This window comes from Amblyomma americanum, chromosome 3 (assembly GCF_052857255.1).
Source record: "Amblyomma americanum isolate KBUSLIRL-KWMA chromosome 3, ASM5285725v1, whole genome shotgun sequence".
Lineage (NCBI taxonomy): Eukaryota > Metazoa > Arthropoda > Arachnida > Ixodida > Ixodidae > Amblyomma > Amblyomma americanum.
Genome location: NC_135499.1, coordinates 35100622 through 35121859, shown reverse-complemented (window position 1 = coordinate 35121859; position 21238 = coordinate 35100622). Strand labels below are relative to the sequence as shown.

Genomic DNA, 21238 nt, shown 5'->3' with positions numbered 1-21238 from the left:
TGCGAGCCGAGGCCGAACGAAATCTTATCTCTCTTCATTTAGGGGATTCGGTTATTTGCCGGAAACAAACAATCCGTATACTCGGAATGCTTATTGACGAGGATGGAGGAGCCAAAAGCTGGATTCATAACACGGTGCTTAGTTGCCATCAGGCTTTACATCTTATGTGCCGCGTCTCTGCGCGTGGGTGGGGAATCAATGAGGTGGGACTCCGTCAGATAGCCCTGGCACTCATGACATCAAAAATACTGAATGCATATTCCTACATGCGGCTTAACGCGACCCAACGCCTTCAGCTTGAGCGAATCAATCAGAAGGCGTTGCGCCTTGCTATTGGCCTACCACAGTGCTGCACAGCAGAGGACCTACATGCATGCAGCAAAATCAATGCCCTACAGGATGTGGCAGAGCAGCACTTGCAAGCCCAGCGTGTCCGTCTCTCCACAACGGCGGCTGGCCGTCAGATCCTGCGGGCGTTAGGCTACAACACTGACAAATTAGAGTTGCTGTCGTCTCCTGCCCCACCATGGGAACTAATCGATTTAGTAGAGGGTATGCCACTACCAAAGAACATGAGTTCAGCTAATCCCCAAAGGCGCAAAGCTGCCGCTAAACGTCACGAGAAGATGTCATACAAGCTAGCCCAGGAAGGGGCTATCCAACTATATACAGACGCCGCTCAGTTTCAACTTGGCGCCGCATTAGCTTGTCACGACTCTGAGTCAGATGCCACAATAGTTGAACGGCTCTCCGAGGAACACACTGTCACTAATCTGGAGCTCATTGCCATACGCCTTGCCATTACTCGAATAGTAGATCGACAGGATCCGGCTCCATGCACCTACCATGTTTACACTGATTCACAAGCAGCGTACACCGCATGCAGCGCGGGGGGAGCAGACTATGCCGTTCTTAGCGCAATTCGAACGGAAGCCCGGCGCCTGCGAGAGGATGGCTACACTATTGTTATTAGATGGATTCCTGCACACGAAGGAATCACTGGAAACGAAAAGGCACACCAGGCAGCGCGCGCTGCAGCTTTTTCCGCACCTTCGCCTGGATGCACACTCGTTTCCGCTTCTTGGGCCCGTGATGACGTTGCACATCCGTCGTCACCTCCTATGGATAGGGCCGAGACATGGCATCGCGCACAATGCTATCGCCGCCGCATCCTCCAGCACGTGGCGAACCCTGAGCAATTATATCGCTCCCACCTAGTACTTTCCGAAGGGTAGATGCGGTACTCCTCCGCCGCGCCCAGACTGGCCTGCTTCTGTCGCCAGCAAAGCTCAACCTCATCAACCCGCACTCATACCCGACCCCTCAATGCCCGGCATGCCCGGCGAGAGGCACGGCCGAACACCTTTTGTGGCGCTGCCCTGCTTTTGACGTGGTGCGGGAGCGAGCACTTCAGTCCCTGGGCGGGCACCGACCTGGCACCTTGCAGGAATGGGTCGATCCACCATTACACATCGGATCATCGGACGCACTCCGGCTCTGGCGGGCTTTTCTCCTATACTTCAAGGAAGAAGAAGGGCCTGGCCGTTTCTTCGCAGAGCCGACCACAGGACCACCCCACTTCGAAGAAGAAGTGGAGACCGGCCCTTCTCCCCCTCCCCCACCTCCACCCCCATGAAGCCCCTCTTTTCTGCCGCAAGGCTAGGCCTATTTTATGCAGAAATAAAGACGTATAAAAAAATGACTTGAGGATCTGTTTTTTGATGCAGTTTCCAAAGGATGGTGGAAGAAGGTATGCGTCAGTGTCGGAGCCTACCATAGTATGTGACATTAACTGAGTTTCTCAAGATCAAAGAAACTTGAGATGACAACTGCCGTTTCTCCAACATCCTTTATAGTTATTTATTTATTTATTTGTACATACTGCACCCCTACAGGGGATATCACAAGAGTGGACAAATACATTCAAAAACTAAAGACATGATCGCAAAAAATTGAAACATCGATGTTGAATACATAGGGAAAACTGCACAAATTGGGAGCATCGGTACGGAAAATAAACAGATTAAAAATCAGTTATGGCCTGTACAAATTTGTCTATAGGGAGGGAACGCACTGGACCGGGCAATGTATTCCAGTGTCCGATGGTGCGCGAAAAGAAACTGTATTTAAACCCATTAGTACGAGCAAAGTAAGGAGAAAAATTAAGATAATGATAACTACTGGTGGACGATGCTACGGCACTCGTGATGTACCTGTCGCTTGAGAGTCGATAGTGCGAATTAGCGACACAGTGCAGAAATTTTAACTATTCTAGTGGTTGGCCAGTAGCAAGGGTAGTGATTTTTAATGGTTTTAGGGCAGACGAGGGTGAAAAATCACTGCCATATTTATTACATATGAAGCGAACTGATTTCCTTTGGATGGCCTCAATTTTCTTAATCTCTGTTACCTTGTAAGGATTCCACACGAAACAAACGCAGTCGAGAACTTGACGGATTAGGGATTTATACATTAGTAATCTGGTTTCTTTTGGAGCCTGAGCTAATGTTCGTTTAAGGTACCCTAATTTTTGGGGGCTCTATAACGGATGAAGTCAATATGTTTGGACCATGATAAGTTGGAAGTAAAAATAATTCCTAGATACTTGTACTTGGACCCCCATTGAAGGGGTACGTTATGAAAATAGTTATCAAAAACCGATGAATAGGAACTATTGCTGTATGTCACGACAACAGTTTGACGAAAGTTAATATTCTTCTGTCAACTTTTACCCCAGCTACAGAAGCTAGAAAATGATTCATTAATGCGAGAATGATCATCTGAAGAGTGAATGATGTCATATAAAACGCAGTCATCAGCGTAGATGCGAATATTCGAGGTGATGTTACAAGTGAGGTCATTCAGATACAATAGAAACAGTAAAAGTCCTAAGACAGAGGCTTGTGGCACACCAGATGTTACGGGCGCGACGAAAGACTGGGCTGAACTGTAGTTAACAAACTGTAAGCGCTCAGAGAGGGAATTTGAGATCTTGGTCACTAAGGTTGAATTCTTCAATATAAGATTTAATTTGAACATTAACTTAGAATGAATAACAGTGTCAAATGCTTTTGAAAAATCAATGAAAAAAACGTGGATTTGACAGCACAGTCTACATTATGAGCAATGTCATGCACGAATTCCGTTAATTGGGCAGATGTGCTAAAACCTCGCATGAAGCCATGCTGAACATTGGATAGAATGTTATTCGATTCAAGAAATTGTACGATGTGAGTATGGATGATATGTTTAAGCATTTTACAAGATGGCGACGTAAGCGAGATAGGCCTGTAGTTCTCAAGATGTTGCTTATTGCCTGATTTAAATAACGGCAGAATATTTGCCAATTCCCAGGACTTAGGGACAATACCAGAACTAAGGAATCTAATAAAAAGAACATGTAGATAACGAGATGTTCATAATGAGTATCTAACCAGGGATGCATTGAACATTCCATCAGGCCCGTTTGATTTCTTCACATCCAAATTCAGTATCATATTGAGAACACTCTGAAGGAAACTGTCACATCATCAATTGGAGATGATTCGGCATAAAGGAAAGACGGGGTGACTAAATTGTCATGTTCAAAAACCGACTGAAAGAATGAGTTAAAGCGTGTGAAATGGTCTTGGGATTCTGAAATCACTTACCGTTAACAATAAATGAATTCGATGTAGTATCCTTAGTAAGGATCGTGGACCAAATTTTTTTTGCGTTGCTGATGAATACCTTTTGCAGTTGAACACGAGAATAAAAACCTTTAGCAGAATTTGTGAGAACACGGAGCTCTTCTTTCGCTTTGATAATCTGGGCAATGCTTTCAGGTTTAGAACATGATCTCGGCGATCTTAACCTTTTTAACCGACCTGACAGATGCAAAATATCCAGGTTAACCCAGGGAGAGTTTAAGTTTTTCTTTTTAGTTTTAACAGGGACAAAACAATTGACGCAGATTTTAACAGTATTCTAAAAGAAGCAACTAAAGTGTCAACGTCACTTGTTTCACTAAGCACTGAAAATTCATCGAAACGATCAGCAAGACAGTCGATGATCGAAACATGATCGGCACTATTGAAATCTGGAAATGCCGTGAAGGCATATCGCGGCTTATGAATGGGACAAGTAAACGAAACCAGGACTGCTTTATGATCCGATATGCCGTCTATTATTTCACATTCGTAAGCTTTCGCTGCGAGATCGGAACTTAGAAAAACTAGGTCTGGCAATGCGTCATTTCGAGTAGTACCATTGGCAATTTGTAAAAGACCAAACGTTGTACAAATAATCAAAAGCTCAGTACATATGAAAATGCCCTTACTAGTAGCACCAAGGGGTGGCAAATGAATGACAGGGGCATTAATATCACCCATACACACGAGGCTGCATGCAGCGAAGTAGTTTTCAGACATGAACTGATACAGATTAAGCAAGTTGTCAATAGGAGAGACAGGTGGGCGATGGAAGGTACAGATCACGATTGAGCACTTTGGGAAAATGATTCTGCCCCAAACGTATTCCGTATCCGGGGGACTTGGCAAAAGACTAGCCTTAAGGTCTGATCGGACAAGCAGAGCAACGCCCCCTCCTCTGCCCGTTTGCTTATCTGCACGAAATGCAGTATAACCAGACGGAGTGAACTCACAGTCATAGACGCCATCATGTAGCCAAGTTTCAGTCATGGCAACAATATGAGGTGGATAGACAGAAAGGAGCGAGAGTAGCCTGGCAGATTTATTGATAACGCTTGGTACATTAATATTGAACAGGGTCAGACTTGCCACAGAGTCACAAGCAAGTCATTCAGAAGGCATAGCGGGCGGGAAAGACTGCGATGAAGTAGACGGACCAGCTTTTGGCGAGGACGATGGATTTTGTACACAAGCATTGTCCCGAATAATTGTGGTACCAGACGGCTTAACCAAGCAATTTGAAGCGTGGTTTCAATCGTACCGAACGTTATCAATAAACAAATGGTCAGAATGCAGCTGCACCCGTGAACCAGTACTGAGAAAAGAAGCCGAGGCGTCCTACAGTTTTTGTCGAACAGAGTGAACCCTAAGCAAGAAATCCTCCGTAATGTAAACTTTAGACCCTTTTATTTTAGACACATTCTTCATTACATTTATTTTTCACGGAAATCAAGGAGCCACAGAACAACTTGACGAACCCGACCGTTGCGCCTTTTGCGTATCCTTTGGCAACGCTCGATCTGAGGGCATTCAATACTTAGTGTTTTCCGAAAGGAACCGAGAAACATTGGCAAGCAAATTGTGTTTGGTTTCCACTTCTTCAACCTGGCCATGAACTATGATGCTTGGAGCTCGGTTACTTCTGCGTCCTGTTTTTCCTCTTTTTGTAGCCTTTGTTTAACATCATTTATGTCTTTTTCATGCTATTCTGCACGCGCTAAGAGGGTGTCGTATTTTTCGCTCATGAAATGCCACGCCTCCTCAATGCTGTGAACAGTTTCCGTCAAGGGCAACAACTGGTTTGGCACTGATTTCCTGCAACCACAATCGTACACCTCGTGAGTCAGGTTCGGTGCTCGGTAGTGCGGTTTCTTCTGCACGAGTTTTTGCTTTTGCGCTTCGGTAGGCTTGCACCGCCACGCTTTGCGATAAACTTTTCCCTTAGCTTTCAACGGGGCTTCTTAGATGCCCGCACATTTTCCTGTGTGATATGTATTATTGCACTCACTACATTCAATGACAGCCTCTTCTTTAGAAATCACACCCTAGACAGTTCATAACTGAAGATATAAGTACACCTTGGCAGCGGCAGTAGGAGGAGCACTAGGAAGTGCAATATTCATTGGAAGGAATGGATATCCCGTCATTACTTTCGAAGCCTTCGAAGCCTCACTCTTACTTAGGAGACAACCCTTTAGTCATTTCCTCCAATAGGAGTGCTACAACTAATGGCACATCCTCATCAGGCATCCACTGCAGGGGTGCCAGAGTCTGAGACTACCTCCAACGTTTTGACCATATTAGGGGTTTTAAAGGGATTATATTTGCGTGATGATAAATAACACCACCGAAGCGCTAGGCTCGTGTGCCGAATTACATTTCGTCTGCCGGCTGGTTTGATCAATTAAATTATGAGTAACTACCAATCCACTCTAGTTTTCACACACGGCCGGAAGAGTTTGTCTTGTTATCACAACATGATGTTGTGATATCTAGAACGGCTGACTAGAACAGCTAATTTATTTTTTGATACTGTAAGCCTTTGCAGGCTCGTCCAGGAGTAGTTCTGGAGGGAAACAGTACAAGGTTCGTGGATAAGCATTGGCAGACAACGGGCTTTCTCTGCCTACAGGCCCTGGAGGAGGAGCGTGCCTACCGCAGCCGCAAGGTGGACACGTGGTCCGAGGGCCCGTACAGTGAGTTCGTCGACACGTTCGGTTCGTTGATTCCCCGGCAGCCGCTCATGTCCAGCGTCTACCAGAGTGGTGACCAGGCGGGACCATACGCGCGCCGCCTCTCCAGCCTGCCGCGAGCGGTCTCCTACACCCAGTGACCATCAGCCCGCGGGAGCCAGGCCTGCGAGCGTTCCTCCGTTCTGCGGACGATAAATACGCACGCGTTTGGCGTCATTCAACGTCGAATTCGTCAAGTGTACATATGCATCCTGCCCACTATGCGGGACAGGCGGGTGCGAATAGTGCTACCCTACCGGAAACTGTAGGGTTTTCACTGCATTCATTCATTCATTCATTAATTCATTCATTCATTCATTCATTCATTTTTCGTCAAAGGTTCACAGGGGGTTTTGCTTTCATGCTAGCTTGAAAGTGAGCGGCAGGAGGTTCAAGCGCTTGGAAATAATATGAGCAAGTTTTAGAAGACACCTCAAATGCACGGCTTTTTAACGGCCCGCGTGTGCAAGCGGCAACATTTTGAATATTTTAGGTTATTTATCTGTTATTTATTCTTTATCTTTCGTTTCCCACGCTCTGCCAGACTTGGTGGCTACGGTTCGTTCACCAGCGTAGAGAGGCAAAGGCTACTTGTCCATCTGCTTATTCACTAAATAAGAGTGGACATCGACAAATTTTAAGCTATTAATTTTCCCTGGAACTTCCCAGTCGAAAAAGACAACAGAAAATATCTGATGATCTGTCGCCTTGCCGTAAATTTGACCTGTAGTCTGACGTTCCTGACGGCCTGCACTCTGACGTTTCGTACTCTGTCTTTCTGTTGTTGAGTGGCCCACGAGCCATTCGCATGCTATGTCGCTCTGTTCTCTCCTAACGTCAATATACTGACACGCGTGGAAAGTTACTAGAGCCAACGATGACAAAATATTCCTAATCGTGTGTTGGCCACCACTTTTCTTTCAAGGCAAACGAGGTTGGCAGCTCAGCACAGAAAGTTGTCTGAGCATGCAAAACACATGCAGAAAAGAACTTCTGGGAAGCGGTCGCTTATTTAGGTCCAATCCTCTACATTTGTGCCGGAGCTTCTTGAACCGGAACACCTGTCAAAAAAAAGAAAATGCAGATATCGGTGAAACACGAATCGAAAGGCTAGTAACGCGTCATCATAAAAATGATACCTCAGTAAAAAAAATTGAAACCAAATACCTATACAAGGGTGGAGTCCTGTCTGCTCCTTCTTTGTCCGTGTTCTTTTAGCGCTTGTGAAATACGACAAATACCTAAAAAGGCACACTGAGTTGAAAAATAGCGCTAAATGGAACTTTGCTTAATAATCGTACGGTTTAAGGTCTCAAAGCGACACACTGGCTATGAGGGATGCCATAGTGGAGTTCTCAAGATTCATTTATGTCAAATGATGTTCTGTAATGTGCGCTGACAGCGCACAGCACATGAGCGGTTTTCAATTTTGTCTCCATCGAAATCGCGGCCGCCACAGTGGGGACAAAGTCGGCGAATTTGGCATTAGAAGCCGAACGCCGAAGCACTCAGCCACCGCAGAGGGTACTAAATAGAACTGTGTTCACAAAAGACTAATTACAAAAAACGGAAACTTCATAAATTGTCGTTAAATAGCCCCTTGCAGAGCTAACCTTTTATGTAAGCAGATTTGCAATGTATAAATCGCGTAAAAATAGAAATTAGGCGAATCATAATATTTCTATCAATGCTTCGGCTCGTGGCAGTCCTGGGATGTCCTGAGCACTAATGTGTCGCCGCATGCATGGCCACGTCCAGCTGTGCTTGGTGACATCTTATACCGACATATTTTGAAGATATGTGATCTGACAACATAATTTGAGATGTCTTAATTTGCGATGCCGCCATGCACCCGACGACGTAAAGTTGGAAACGTTGTGGCCCACGTCTGTCTGCTACTGCTGAGAAAGGGTTTCTAAAATTGTGTGGGTAGTTTTTTCTTCAACCTTAGTCTATGCCATGGACAGCCGAGATACATATAGTATATGCCCTGTAGTTACGCATAAAAAAAAATCGAGCACAACTGTACATCACAAAAAAACAGCGGTCCACACATTTACTCTAATCACTCATCAGAGAAGTTTCCGCAAAACATCAGCGGTGAAGGTCCAAGCACTTGTGCGCCGTGTACCTTAGCATCAGCGTGCGGCGCTTCACCTTATGTGTTTCGCTGCAGCTCCACTTCTGCAAAAGATTCCAGAAAAAGTCCACAGAAAAGAAATGATTCATTTTTTACCGCATACATTCTCTATATGAGGTTGCATGCCTCATTGCAAAACTGTGTAAACAATTCTTATTGTAGCACCCTTAACATTTTCACCAAGAAAGCCATTACCTGGCAGAAAGCATTGAACAAGTAATGCGACACTGTAAGCACTGACCACATTCTCATAGTTTCAAAATAAAACACCTACGCCGTTCACTATAAGCCATATGCCGTGTATAACACCTTCAACCTGGGTTCCTCTGGCACAAGTGCTGGGAATTCTGTTGTCTACAAAAAACCAAATTTTAAGATGACACTTATTCGCTGATTACGTATGAAAATGCGACGTCATCGCTTTACGCCCACTAACGAGCTTGCAATACGGCGCCGAACCGCTATACACAGACGCCCCTGCGTTTGTTCGCGACTTTTGGACTCGCATTTGAAGGCTTACTCATATTACGACCGGCAGTTCTCTGCTACATCTGTTGCAGATTCGAGCGCAAACGGCCTCGTACTGTGCCCTGCGGTTCTCAAGAACTTCGATTCTTCTTTTGATGGCCGCAGCTCAATCTGTGGGGAGGTGTCCGAGACCTTTCACATGGTTTGAGGATGCAGGCAAAACCCTTCTCTTCCCCCATCAACCCTCCCCCTACCCGAGAGGACTGGGAGGCGGCTCTGCTCGGCGGCCAGGAAATATCGGCCTAACAGGCCCTGGTTCGGCGGACCTACGCAGTGGTTAGGACCAAGGGGGTCCCGGAATGAGGGACTCCGCCTTGTATTTTAACGGGCGAGACCCACTAAGGGCCTCTCCCCGAGCACCTCTCTGTATATAGATAGCTAAATAAATCCTTTTCACCACCACCACCACCACCCGTACTTGTGCGACAATTTGGCGTGCCGCTGCCCGAAACCGCATCACCTGACAAGCGTCTTTCCAAGGGCACATATATGGGAAGCGACGCTGTGCGATGTCTTAATGGCATTGGCCGTGGTTGGACTCGTCTCACGATCAGAGGTTTGCTCCGTGGTTAGGGCGCTCGGCAACTGAACCGGAGTTCCCGGGTTCGAACCCGACCGCGGCGGCCGCGTTTCGATGGAGGCGAAACGCAAAGGCGCCCCTGTGCTGTGCGATGTGAGCGCACGGTAAAGATCCCCAGGTGGTCTAAATTATTCCGGAGCCCTCCACTACGGCACCTTTTCCTTTCTTCAACTCCCTCCTTCATCCGTTCCCTTACGGCGCGGTTCAGGTTTCTGCCGATATGTGAGACAGATACTGCGCCATTTCCTTTCCCCAAGCACCAATATTCAATACCCCAAAAACCAATTTCCGATTTCCACCACCTGCGGTGGCTCAGTGGTTAGCGCTCGGCTACTGATCCGGAGTTCCCGGGTTCGAACCCGACCGCGGCCGCAGTGTTTCGATGGATGCGCAACGCCAAGGCGCCTATGTGCTGTGGGATGTCAGTGCACGTTAAAGATCCCCAGGTGGTCGGAATTATTTCGGTGTCCTCCACTGTGGCACCTCTTTTTTCTTTTCATCTATGTCTCCCTCCTTTATCCCTTCCCTTTCGGTGCAGTTAAGGTATCAGCCGATATCTGAGACAGATACAGCGCCATTTCCTTTCGCCAAAAACAAATTCTTATTTTCACCCGCCGCGGTGGCTCAGTGGTTAGGGCGCTCGGCTACTGATCCGGAGTTCCAGGGCTCGAACCCGACTGCGGTGGCCGCGTTTTTATGGAGGCAAAACGCTAAGGCGCCCGTGTGCTGTGCGATGTCAGTGCACGTTAAAGATCCCCAGGTGGTCGAAATTATTCCGAAACCCTCCACTACGGCACCTCTTTCTTTCTTTGTTCTTTCACTCCCTTCAGGTTCAAGTGTCCAACGATATGTGAGACAGATATTGCGCCAATTCCTTTCCCCAAAACCAATTATTATTGTTATCATTTTCATTTTCTAGTTTTCGGAAGTGGCCAAACGCCTTCATTTTCGCCCTTTCTCTCACACCCTCCACATTAAACACTTAACCCTCCCTCGCCCTCATTTAGTGAAACTTCCCTGGCCCTCCCTCGACGTTACCCTCAGGTCTTAAATTGGCGCGCTCTCCCTCGCCCTCCCTCACAATGACCAGTTTTAAGATTCGAGTTGCTTTTCCTTATTCCCGCTATATGCCGCTGTTATTGGGTTGCACTAGACGCAAACTATTGTTCATTGCGTCCGCTTTGGGATGTGCCCATCTATCTTTTAAGCTTAGTGCTGCGAAGCTCGCAGCACCCAAACATTGTCGCAAAAAAAAAGAGCAGAGGTGCTGCGCTTATGTTCAGGCCGATTACTGGCAAAAGCCTCGTCAGTTTGGTACAGCAGCTACAGTGAACTGTGCCGTGAAAATCGAGGCCGTGAAAAGCACAGAAAACTTCTTACAACGCCCTTAGTAAGCAATAAGAGGCGAGTGCCGGGAGAATTTCATCCGGGGAATTCTCTCAGCTGCTAGTAGCAGAGAGACTGCCGTTATTGATCGGGCCAACCTGACTGCGATGCACGCGCTAGAGGTTGCGAAGTGACGGAGTAAAACAACTACACCCCACGTGCGAAAAGAGGAGCCTCAGATCGCCTGAGCTCGGACACCATTTTAACGCTGACCGAAGGCACGAAGCGCTCACGGTACATACACTTTACTCTGATTCAAGCAGCAACAGAGTACTACCACGCGCGCAGGTTAACATTAGAGTGTTTTAGTTTCACGTACGTAGAGGGTTCACGTACGCAAACGTGAGAAGTCTACGTAGCCTGCACGCAGGTGGTTTGAAACCCTTATAGTTACACGTAGGCGAAACACGCCGCTCGTTACGCCTAGCGCCATCTACTAAGAAACGCAAACACTGGTTGTAGCCTAAATCGTCCAAGGCAAGTCTTTAATCAAATCAATGCATAGCGAGACCGTTGCTATGACGACGACCAACGCTACTTCGTCAGGCTTAACAGTTGAAAAATCGCCCTTCTGTCTGAAAAACAAAAGCTATTTGTCGCTTGAAACCTTATGCGAGGGTAAGAATGGGCAAATCGAAGGCGACTACAACCGTTTAGAACACGATATCGCCTCGAGGGATTAGCGACGAAGCTGTTATCGCTGTGAAGCGGCGGGCAGGGCGCCGCCTTGTTTGTCAACGCTATGTACGCAAGCAACGCAGAGACCGCAACGTAAGAATCCGAATCTCACGTACGTACGTGAGACTCGCGCATACCCTTTGCGTTCTGCGCATGCGCACTGGTCACCCGTAAGAGCTCTACGTACGTGAAGCCTCTACGTACGTGAAACTAAAACTCTCTATTGAAAACGTGATTACAAAAAGGCGGAGCACTGTCGCGTACACGACTGAGCAGTTGCAAAGTTGCATATATAAGAAAAAAATGGGGCATGGTGGAATTAACTGATCGAAAATGCAAAGCAAGCATTCTCCCGCGATTGAACCAAGTGAAAAAAAAATGGGCTGTGGTTTAGCTCTAGTTAACCATAGTTGAATCCTCTACGCAGCGCCTCATTCCGAGGCTCTCGAAAACTAAAACCGGTCTCTTCCGCAGTTGAAGAGTCGCTCCGGGACGTGGCGCGACTTCTAGCCGCATCTTGGGGGAGCCAACAAATGAACGCCATGAGCGGACGCTCTTCACCTCGGCTCCGTGGATTTTTACTCGGGACGGCAACTTTTCGACCTGAAATGGACTGATACCACCCATAATCGGTCCGTGAAGGTGTTCGGCACCCGTTCCCACCATTTTCTGTGCAATTCCGACCACTTTAGCCCGAAAAAGACTCTAACGCTCCGAGCCAGGCGCGGAACGCTAGGCCTCGCGTTGTGCCTAGCACAACAAGGGCTGTCCTCCAGCCCACGCCTCGCCCCGCGCCACGCTGCGCGGCGCTGAAAATGAGCTCGGAGGCGTCCCTGCTACAAATGAAGGCTTGGATTCCGACATGAACTTAACCGACTCTCAAGACCGAACGGAAAAGGGTCCGACGACCAGTTCGTCCCCGGCCTCGCCACCGCCTACTACCCCTCTGCCCAACGGCTGGAAGATAGCCTTGAGCAGACATCAAGAAAGGAAGCTTCGCAAAGCAGCCCGGACTGAAACCAACAGCCAAGTGCAGGGCAGCACCGACTCCCAGGACCCCCCACCAAATCACAAGCATCCTACGCCAAAGAAACGCGGCCTTCGAGTCCGCCTCCCGCCTCTGCCGCAAACGAACATCAAACTCGTGATTCGACCTCGCCGAGGACTCGCTTTAAAGAACTTCTCAAATCTCGATCTTGCCCAAGCAGTCAGCAACGCCTATCCAGAACCGCAGCAGGTGGAAAAAAGGTACCTCCTCCGCCCCACTACGGATCAAATATCCTCGTAGCGAGCACTCCGCACGCAGAAGTTGCCAACGAACATCGACAAATCAAGACACTGTCCCTTGGAGACCTCACTCATGACGTGAACGCCTACATACCTTTCACAGAGCACGACAGACGGGGCGTAATCCACGGAATTCCAGACCACGTGACACGGAAGCTCTTCAGACGGGCCTATACATCCGCTCACGCGGGACCACCGTACTCGACGTACGACGCATGCGCAAAACATCGTAGATGCTGATCACTTTCAACGGCCCGACCACCACCAAAGTTGTGTACTTCAAGAGCGCGGAGTTTCGTTGCCATCTGTACCGGGCAGCACGACAATTCTGCTATGTGAGCATGCAGCCGAGTCATCGCTCCGATGCGTGCCCCACACCAGACCTGGCGGCCTGTAGGAAATGCAGGGCTCAAAATCGTCCTGACGGACATCAGTGCCTGCCGAAGTGTGCTCTGTGCGGAGGAACACACGAAACCGGCAGCAAGGAGTGCCCCAATCGGTTCAAAACATTCAAGCAAAAGACACCATCCGTCCGATCCTCCACCCCACCCATCAAGGAACAACACCGGTCCAGGAAAGACAACCAGGCCCGAACTCGGACGCCACGCTGGTTCAGCACGGACGACGAGTCATCCAGCCAAAGCTGCAGCAGTAGGAGCAGATCGAGATCTATCTCCACCAACCGGTCAACCCCTCCTCCCCCTGCACCCAAGCAAAAAAAAAGGAAATTAGCCGGCCACACCAGGGGCAAGCCAAGGCCACGGAAAAAAAGGTGAGCTGGGCAGAGCTCGTTAAGAACTCTCCCACTGTTCCTTCAAACACACCCACTCCACCCAAATGCTCAGACTGCGCAAACATGGCACACTCTATCGACATGCTACGATCCCAGGTAGCGGAGCTAGCACACAAGTGCACTCCTCTCACCACCCACCACGTTCAACCTACCCCACCTCCTGCGCCCCGGGACATTGAGACTTCCCCCAAACCACTGCTACCACCAGTGGCGACACCCACTCCCACACCTCGTCAACCGACAACCACCCCCCTCCCCAACACATATGAAGAAATAGAGGAACGTCTCTTAATAACATTATGAACAACATAAACCCCCTTCTCACAACATTCACCTCCCAGCACTCAGCCCAAATCGCACAAATAGGCGCGCGCCTGGACGCACATGACGCCCAATGTTTTACCCTACAAGCACTGATAAACACCAAAGCCCCTAGCGGAAAACGTGTTACCAGCTCTGACAACCCTTGAGCAAAAACCGACCGGTCCGCGACCGCGGCGGTCGCTATGAGTAGCGACAACGAATCTGTCAGGAGTTTTACCAGCCACCAGGATGGCTCCGCTCTCTAAATCAGGCACTCCTGGCCGCCTAGAGATCTGGCAATGGAATTGCCGAAGTTTCAGGAGAAAATAAAGCCTCTTGAAACAATACATCAATGTCACCCCCATTCGACCCGATATAATCTGCCTGCAAGAGGTAGGAGCCGACCTGGCGCCGACTCTCCCAGGATATTGCACAGTCCAAAACGCGAGCTCGTCAAAAGTTGCCACCCTTGTTTCTAAGGACATCACGGTGGTCGAACACTCCTTGAGAGAACAGGAGATCAACTACAACATGATCGAGGTCATTCCCAACAAGGGGGGCCGCAAGAGCACCTTCGTTCTGAACGTGTATCACCCCCCACGAGCAACCAAGGGCGATTTCTCTGACATACTTCAAGATGCAGATCAGCTAGGTGTTTCGCATCAGCTTATCGCACTCGGTGACTTTAAGGCCCCCCACAAGGAATGGGGCTACAAAACGAACTCGCTGCGTGGTCTGAGCGTGGTACGAGCTCGGGATGCCCTGGGCCTGGAAATACTGCTCGTTTATACCCAACCCGCGAAGGAAACAGCGTCACACGCGATTCATGCCCTGACCTTACAATCGTCAAGAACATCCATAACGCTACGTGGACAAATCTAGGAGAGAGCTTAGGTAGCGACCACTACATCGTAAGCACGTCTATCACCTCCGCAAACATTCGTCGCACCCTGGGAACATGCAGAATCACGGACTGGACTAAATACCGTGCACAGCCTGTTCCGGAAGACCCCATTCAATCAATCAGTGAATGGAGTGAACAGATTCGGAAAGCACACAAGGATGCCACCACCGAAGTACAATGCACACCCGATAATACGGCGGTCGATCGTCACCTTCTGAAGTTGTGGCAGACCCGGAGGACTCTGTTTCTCAGATAAAAACGCCAACGCCTCAATCGTCCTTTGAGACTCCGCATATCACTGATCACGGCAGAAGCACAAAAGTATGCACAACACCTCTCTCAACAGAATTGGCAGGAATTTTGCGAGTCACTACGCGGCACGCTGGGGACCTCCCTCACCTGGGCGATCCTCCGCAGCCTCGTCGATCCGCAAACATCGCGGTCTGCCACTAACCGTACACTCAAGAAAATAGCCCATCTGTACCCCGGAGACGACGCGGCCCTCCTCACAGCCCTCAAAACCAAATACATCGGCGCCCCCCATCCTCCCAGCACAATCTCGTACACGGGAGGCCCAAATGAGAGGCTGGACGTCCCCATCACCACTGCCGAGGTTTACGCCGCGGCTCGATCTGCCACACGCAACACGGCAGCTGGCGCGGACAAGATCACAAACGGGATGATTCGAAACCTGGGCACGTCGCAGACCGAGGTCCTCACTACCTACATAAATGACACCCTATGGGAGGCGGGAGAACTCCCGGCAGAGTGGAAACTCTCCGAAATCGCGACTATCCCAAAACTAGGCAAACCACCAAGCCTGGAAACATTACGACCCATCTCCCTCACCTCTTGCCTGGGCAAACTATACTAGCGTGTTATCCCGACCCGCCTCCAAAACTACATAGAGGACAACAACCTCTTTCCACCCACTATGATCGGCTTCAGGAAAGGTCTTTCTACGCAAGACGCTTTCCTCCTTTTCAAGGAAGAAGGACTCAGTAACATCACGAGAGGCGGCGAGCACCTAATTATGGCACTTGATCTGAAAGGCGCTTTTGACAACGTTTCTCACGACGCCATCTTGAAAGAGCTCACGCCCTCGATTGCGGGCCCAAGACCTTCAACTACATCAAAAACTATCTCAGCAACCGCACGGCCACGATTGGCATGGGAGATGTCCGCTCCGGCACAGAGCAGACACCCAACAAAGGCACTCCCCAAGGCTCTATCATCTCTCCTCTCCTCTTGAATATAGCTATGATCGCCATGGCAAAAGCACTCAAGGCTATTGAAGGCATCGGCTATACTATCTACGCTGATGATATTACCATCTGGTCCACCTGGGGTTCCCTTGCCGACAAAGAAAACACCCTACAAGAGGCAGTAAATTGCGTAGAAAGACAAGCAGCAAATTGCGGCCTCCGACAAATCCGAAATTATCCGCATTCAGGGCTATGCCTACAAATCTCCCGGCGACATCGAGGTTAATGTAGAAGGCACGAGAATATAGGAAGTCCCTCTTATCCGTATGCCGGGCCTTTGGCTTCAGAGCGAAAGGAAAGCCAACCACACGTTACAGCGTCTCCGGACAACTGCCTTCCAGATCTCCCGCATGATTCGGCGCATCACCCGCAACCGAAAAGGCATGAGAGAGGAGGATACAATTCGACTTATACAGGCTCTAGTTATGAGCCGCCTGTCATATGGTCTCCCATTCCTACCACGTCTGGGGAATGAGCGAGACAAAGAAGATGCAATCATCCGTACCGCCTAAAAACATGCGTTAGGCCTCCCGTTGTACACGGCCAACTGCCACCTCGAGGACCTGGGACTGACCAACGCAATAGGAGAAATTCGAGAAGCCGTCCTAGCATCGCAAAAGGAACGCCTCCTCACCACCAAAGCTGGACGTGCAATCTTGGAAAGAGTGGGTTCCCCGGCTGACATACACGCCGTCCAGGACAACCGAGACCTACCCTCAACTCTGCGAACTCGCGTGTATGTAGCTCCACTCCCGAAGAACATGCACTCGGACTCACAAAAGGGACGACGAAAGGCGCGAGTGGACTATCTGCGCCGCACACATCGACAGGCACAAAATGCTGCATACGTCGACGCAGCCATGTACCTCGATTCAACAAACGCGGTGGCGGTCGTCTTGGACACCAATTTCAAGGAAATCGCCAGCGCCTCCCTACGCAACTGCTGTTCCACAGTAGCAGAAACTGCTGCAATTGCCCTCGCAATCCAGCACGGCGATGCTACGGGAAATGAGTTAAAAATTATTACCGACTCCCAGTCCGCATGTCACCCCTTCCTCTCTGGCAGACTTCCACACTACGTCGCTCCCATTCTGACTACCCCACAAGTTCAAAATTCCACAAGCTAGCACCAAATCACTTGGACTCCTGGGCACGAGGGGCTCGAGGGAAACGAGGCCGCGAACAGTCTAGCTCGAGGATATACTAACCGAGCGACTAACTTAACCGACCTCACCCCTCTACCCTCTACATACGGCGAGCGTCTCCTCCTTCTCCGAAAACAAAGACAAGTCTATCCCCCACCACACCGTAAGCTAACGGCGGCAGAGGCGAGGGAATGGCGACAACTACAGAAGAACACCTTTCCTAACCTACACAAGTACATCATCTTCCCCGACAGATATGAGAACATCTGCCCCTGGTGTGGCGGAATTCCAACGACATATCATGTAACATGGGGCTGCTGCGGCCTCAAGCCCCCCGAACTAGACAAACATCACTTCGAGGAACAGTGGGAGTCTGCCCTGCTCAGCTCTGACTTGGCGACGCAGCAAAAGCTGATATCCCAAGCAAGAGCAACTGCGGTGGACATTGGGGTCCTGAAATAAGGACTCCACCCAAAATCTGTATTTTCGCCTCTCTATCCTACCTTTTTGGTTCATTTTGGGTGGAAAAAACAGCGCGAAAAGGACGGAAGACAAAGAAGAAGGAAACCACACGGACGAGCGCTGACTCACAACTATTTTTTATTCAGAAAAAAACAGACATTTATATTTCAAAAGTCACATGACGTGACGTCACTCGCGCACATTCCCAGAAATACAACAGTCTAAGACTATATCATGAGTCAAGATTAAAACCTTACAACGCGATTTCAGAACTCTGTGATTAACCGAAAAAACACGAGACAGCCAGAAAAAAACAAAGGTACTAAAAAAACAAAAACACAAATCACGTGTTGTCAAGAAAAGCGACCTCTTTATCGACCATCAATAAGGAAGGCTGACTGGTGCATTCATCCCGTCTTTTCCGAATGTGATATGCCTCAATGAGCTCCCTTGTCGTCTTATCTCTATGGCGGAATAAAATACGTGTGCTCGCGACTAGAGGTCGGCATACTTTCTTATTTTCAATCTTGCATGCTTCGCAGTGCTCTCTTAGATGCGAATAGTTTGAATCTGTTATGAACGAAGATGCTCCCTAAGTCGAATATTTATACATCGGCCGGTCTGTCCTATATATACTTTTTTACATGAAAGAGGAAGTTCATACACAACTGAACATGCGCACTCTACACACCTTGATCTATGGGAAACCAAACAACGAAATGGGCTAATTCTTGATATATTGTCATGGCGGTTCCCTATCATGCGACAAAGCCCCCCCCCCCCCCCCCCAACTTGTGTGGCGCAGAAAACACCACATTCACGTCAAATCTGCCCGCCACCTTTTTTATATTATGAGCCGTTTGGTGCATGTACGGAATAACAGCAAATTTTTTTCCTGTTCTGTCCAATTTTGTATTCAAGAAATCTTTTCGCACTACCCTCACCAGCTTCTCGCAAGTTGCTGAAATCACCCCCTGTGGAAACCCTGCGGCTTCTAATCTACTTGTAACATCAGACTGTCGGCTATGCAGTGATGGCATGAATTTGTGAGGCTTGAACGTAAGGTAGTCATTGCAATTTCATTCTTTACTAGCTTTGAGTGCCCCGAGGTAAAACTTAACACCGGTTTTTGGGATCGGGGTGAATGCATCCAGCAGATGTGCTCTTCCCTAAAAAACAACCTCAAACTTAAAAACTGCAGTCCATTTTCTGACGGTAACTCGAAAGTGAAGGACAGTCCTTTACCACATTCTTGAAAAACCTTTAGAATGTCATTCACTCTTGTATTGAAAACTGTCCCTGTCTACTAAAACTAAAAAATCATCAACAAATCTTGAAATATGCATTGCAAGACCCCCAATTTTGTTCTTTATTTCCTTGTCTACCTGGGAAAGATAAATGCTGCTTAGGGCTGGAGCAACCTTCGAACCTATGCATATGCCCTTTCATTGAACATATACATCTCCTCGCCATCCCACGTATGTTGATTGCAAATAGAAAGCCAAAATCTCAAGAAAAGCAGACACCGAAATGCCGCACCGACTCACAAACCTAGCTTCGTCATTTTCTTCATCTATGCACTTGCGTACCGCTTTTAACATGCCTTTATGCGGAATGAACGCATACCAACTCGCCCAACTTTCCATTCTACTACCTTTTTGGAATGATTGTTTTCTACAACTACTAGCCGCATCTTCGTTACGACGCTTCTCGAGTCGTGCGGCGCGCTCTTGTGAAGCCTCTTGAGCGCGTTGTCTTTTCCTCGCTTCGTTCTATCGTTGTTTTCGTCTCTTTCGCGCTATCTATAACGACTACAATACACTGAGGCGAAGCGCACTTATATATATATATATAAATATATATATATATATATATATATATATATATATATATATATATATATATATATATATATATATATATATATATCCCGCCAGGCAACACCTCCTCTCCCTCTACCTCCGCGGAGCCCATCTGGTAGGTGAGCGAAGACGGCAGCGGCGTCGATGGCGGCGCCAACTGTTGGAGCGCGGCGGCGGCGTTGCTAGGCAACGGCGGCTCAAGGTCGTTCGTTGGCCACGTCATACGGCACACGGCATACGGCATAGGGCATACGGCTGAAATGCGCGACAAGCCGAAATGGCTCGCAGGCTGGCGTAGTAAAGCTTTCGCTTTAAAAAAGGAAAGGACGCCACCGTCTGGAAGACGTTGAAGTAATCAGAGTTAGCTGTTGGGTTTACTTGATGAAGAAAGTGAAGAACGCGCCACTCGTGCCGAGAAACGGAATGTATTACCCTTTGAAACGGGGTGGATTGTCACCATGCTTGTATAGATGGATGAATGGATGGATGGATGGATGGATGGATGGATGGATGGATGGATGGATGGATGGATGGATGGATGGATGGATGGATGGATGAATTGATGGATGGACGGATGGACGGACGGACGGACGGACGGACGGACGGACGGATGGATGGATGGATGGATGGATGGATGGATAAGGCTGAACCCTTTAAAGAGGGTGAGAGAGTGAATGAATAATTTTATAGTTTCTCCTTATGTTGCATTGTTAAAATACAGTAATTTAACTTTCTGTTTAAACGTGTGCTACGTATATTTGATGCATTTTTATGCTTGTTAGTGTTTTTTACAGTTTTATTTTTACTTTCAACGTTTGCTGTCTGTACAAGATGTATGGTATATGCTTGCAAGTTTTGTTTGAAATTGTACGTTCTCTGCTGTAACTGCTCGATAGGAATGGAGCCCCTGTCAGGTTACGCCTTAAGCTCTTGCTTTATTGCGCGTTTGTTACATGTTTAACAATGAATAAACTTCAAACTTCTATGAATGAAATCGGGCGGTGGCTCAAGCCACCTGGCCATGACTTATGAAGTTTTACTCATGTCTTGATTTTAGCCACCAGTCAGATAACCTTCGCTTGGTTACTTCTACACGCTTAAAGTATACTTTCCCTTCACCGTCCCTAAACCCCAATGCCTTAGATAAATCAGCCCCTCTGCTTTCTACTGTAGGGTGAAGCCCTTTACAGAAAACTATCAAGCGTTCAGCCGTTTCATCCTATTATCCGCATGCAACGCATAACGTGTCTTTCTCGTGGTACCTGACTATATATGTCTTAGTACGCATAACTCCTGTCCTGTCCTCAAACAACAAAGAGCTTCCCCTACAATTATCATAGATATTTTCTTTCGCAATTTCCTTCTACGCGTGCACGCACGCCACCTAGCGGAACGATTGCCGCCTAGCGTCATCTATCAGAGAAATTACGATGCACGTCTAGCTAATGTCTAGTTGCACCCACACAAGATACCTCCCAAACAGA

At 48.3% G+C, this 21238-nt stretch overlaps 1 protein-coding gene across 1 annotated transcript in view; it reads left to right on the top strand.

Annotated features, from left to right (window-relative positions):
* The window catches only part of LOC144122909 (uncharacterized), a 107135-nt gene extending 100613 nt beyond the window's left edge, over nucleotides 1–6522 (top strand). Inside the window, exon 6 of the mRNA XM_077655875.1 lies at nucleotides 6322–6522. Within this exon, the coding sequence (XP_077512001.1) occupies nucleotides 6322–6522 (201 nt within the window). The remainder of the gene's footprint in view (nucleotides 1–6321) is intronic.
* Nucleotides 6523–21238: the final 14716 nt, after the last annotated feature.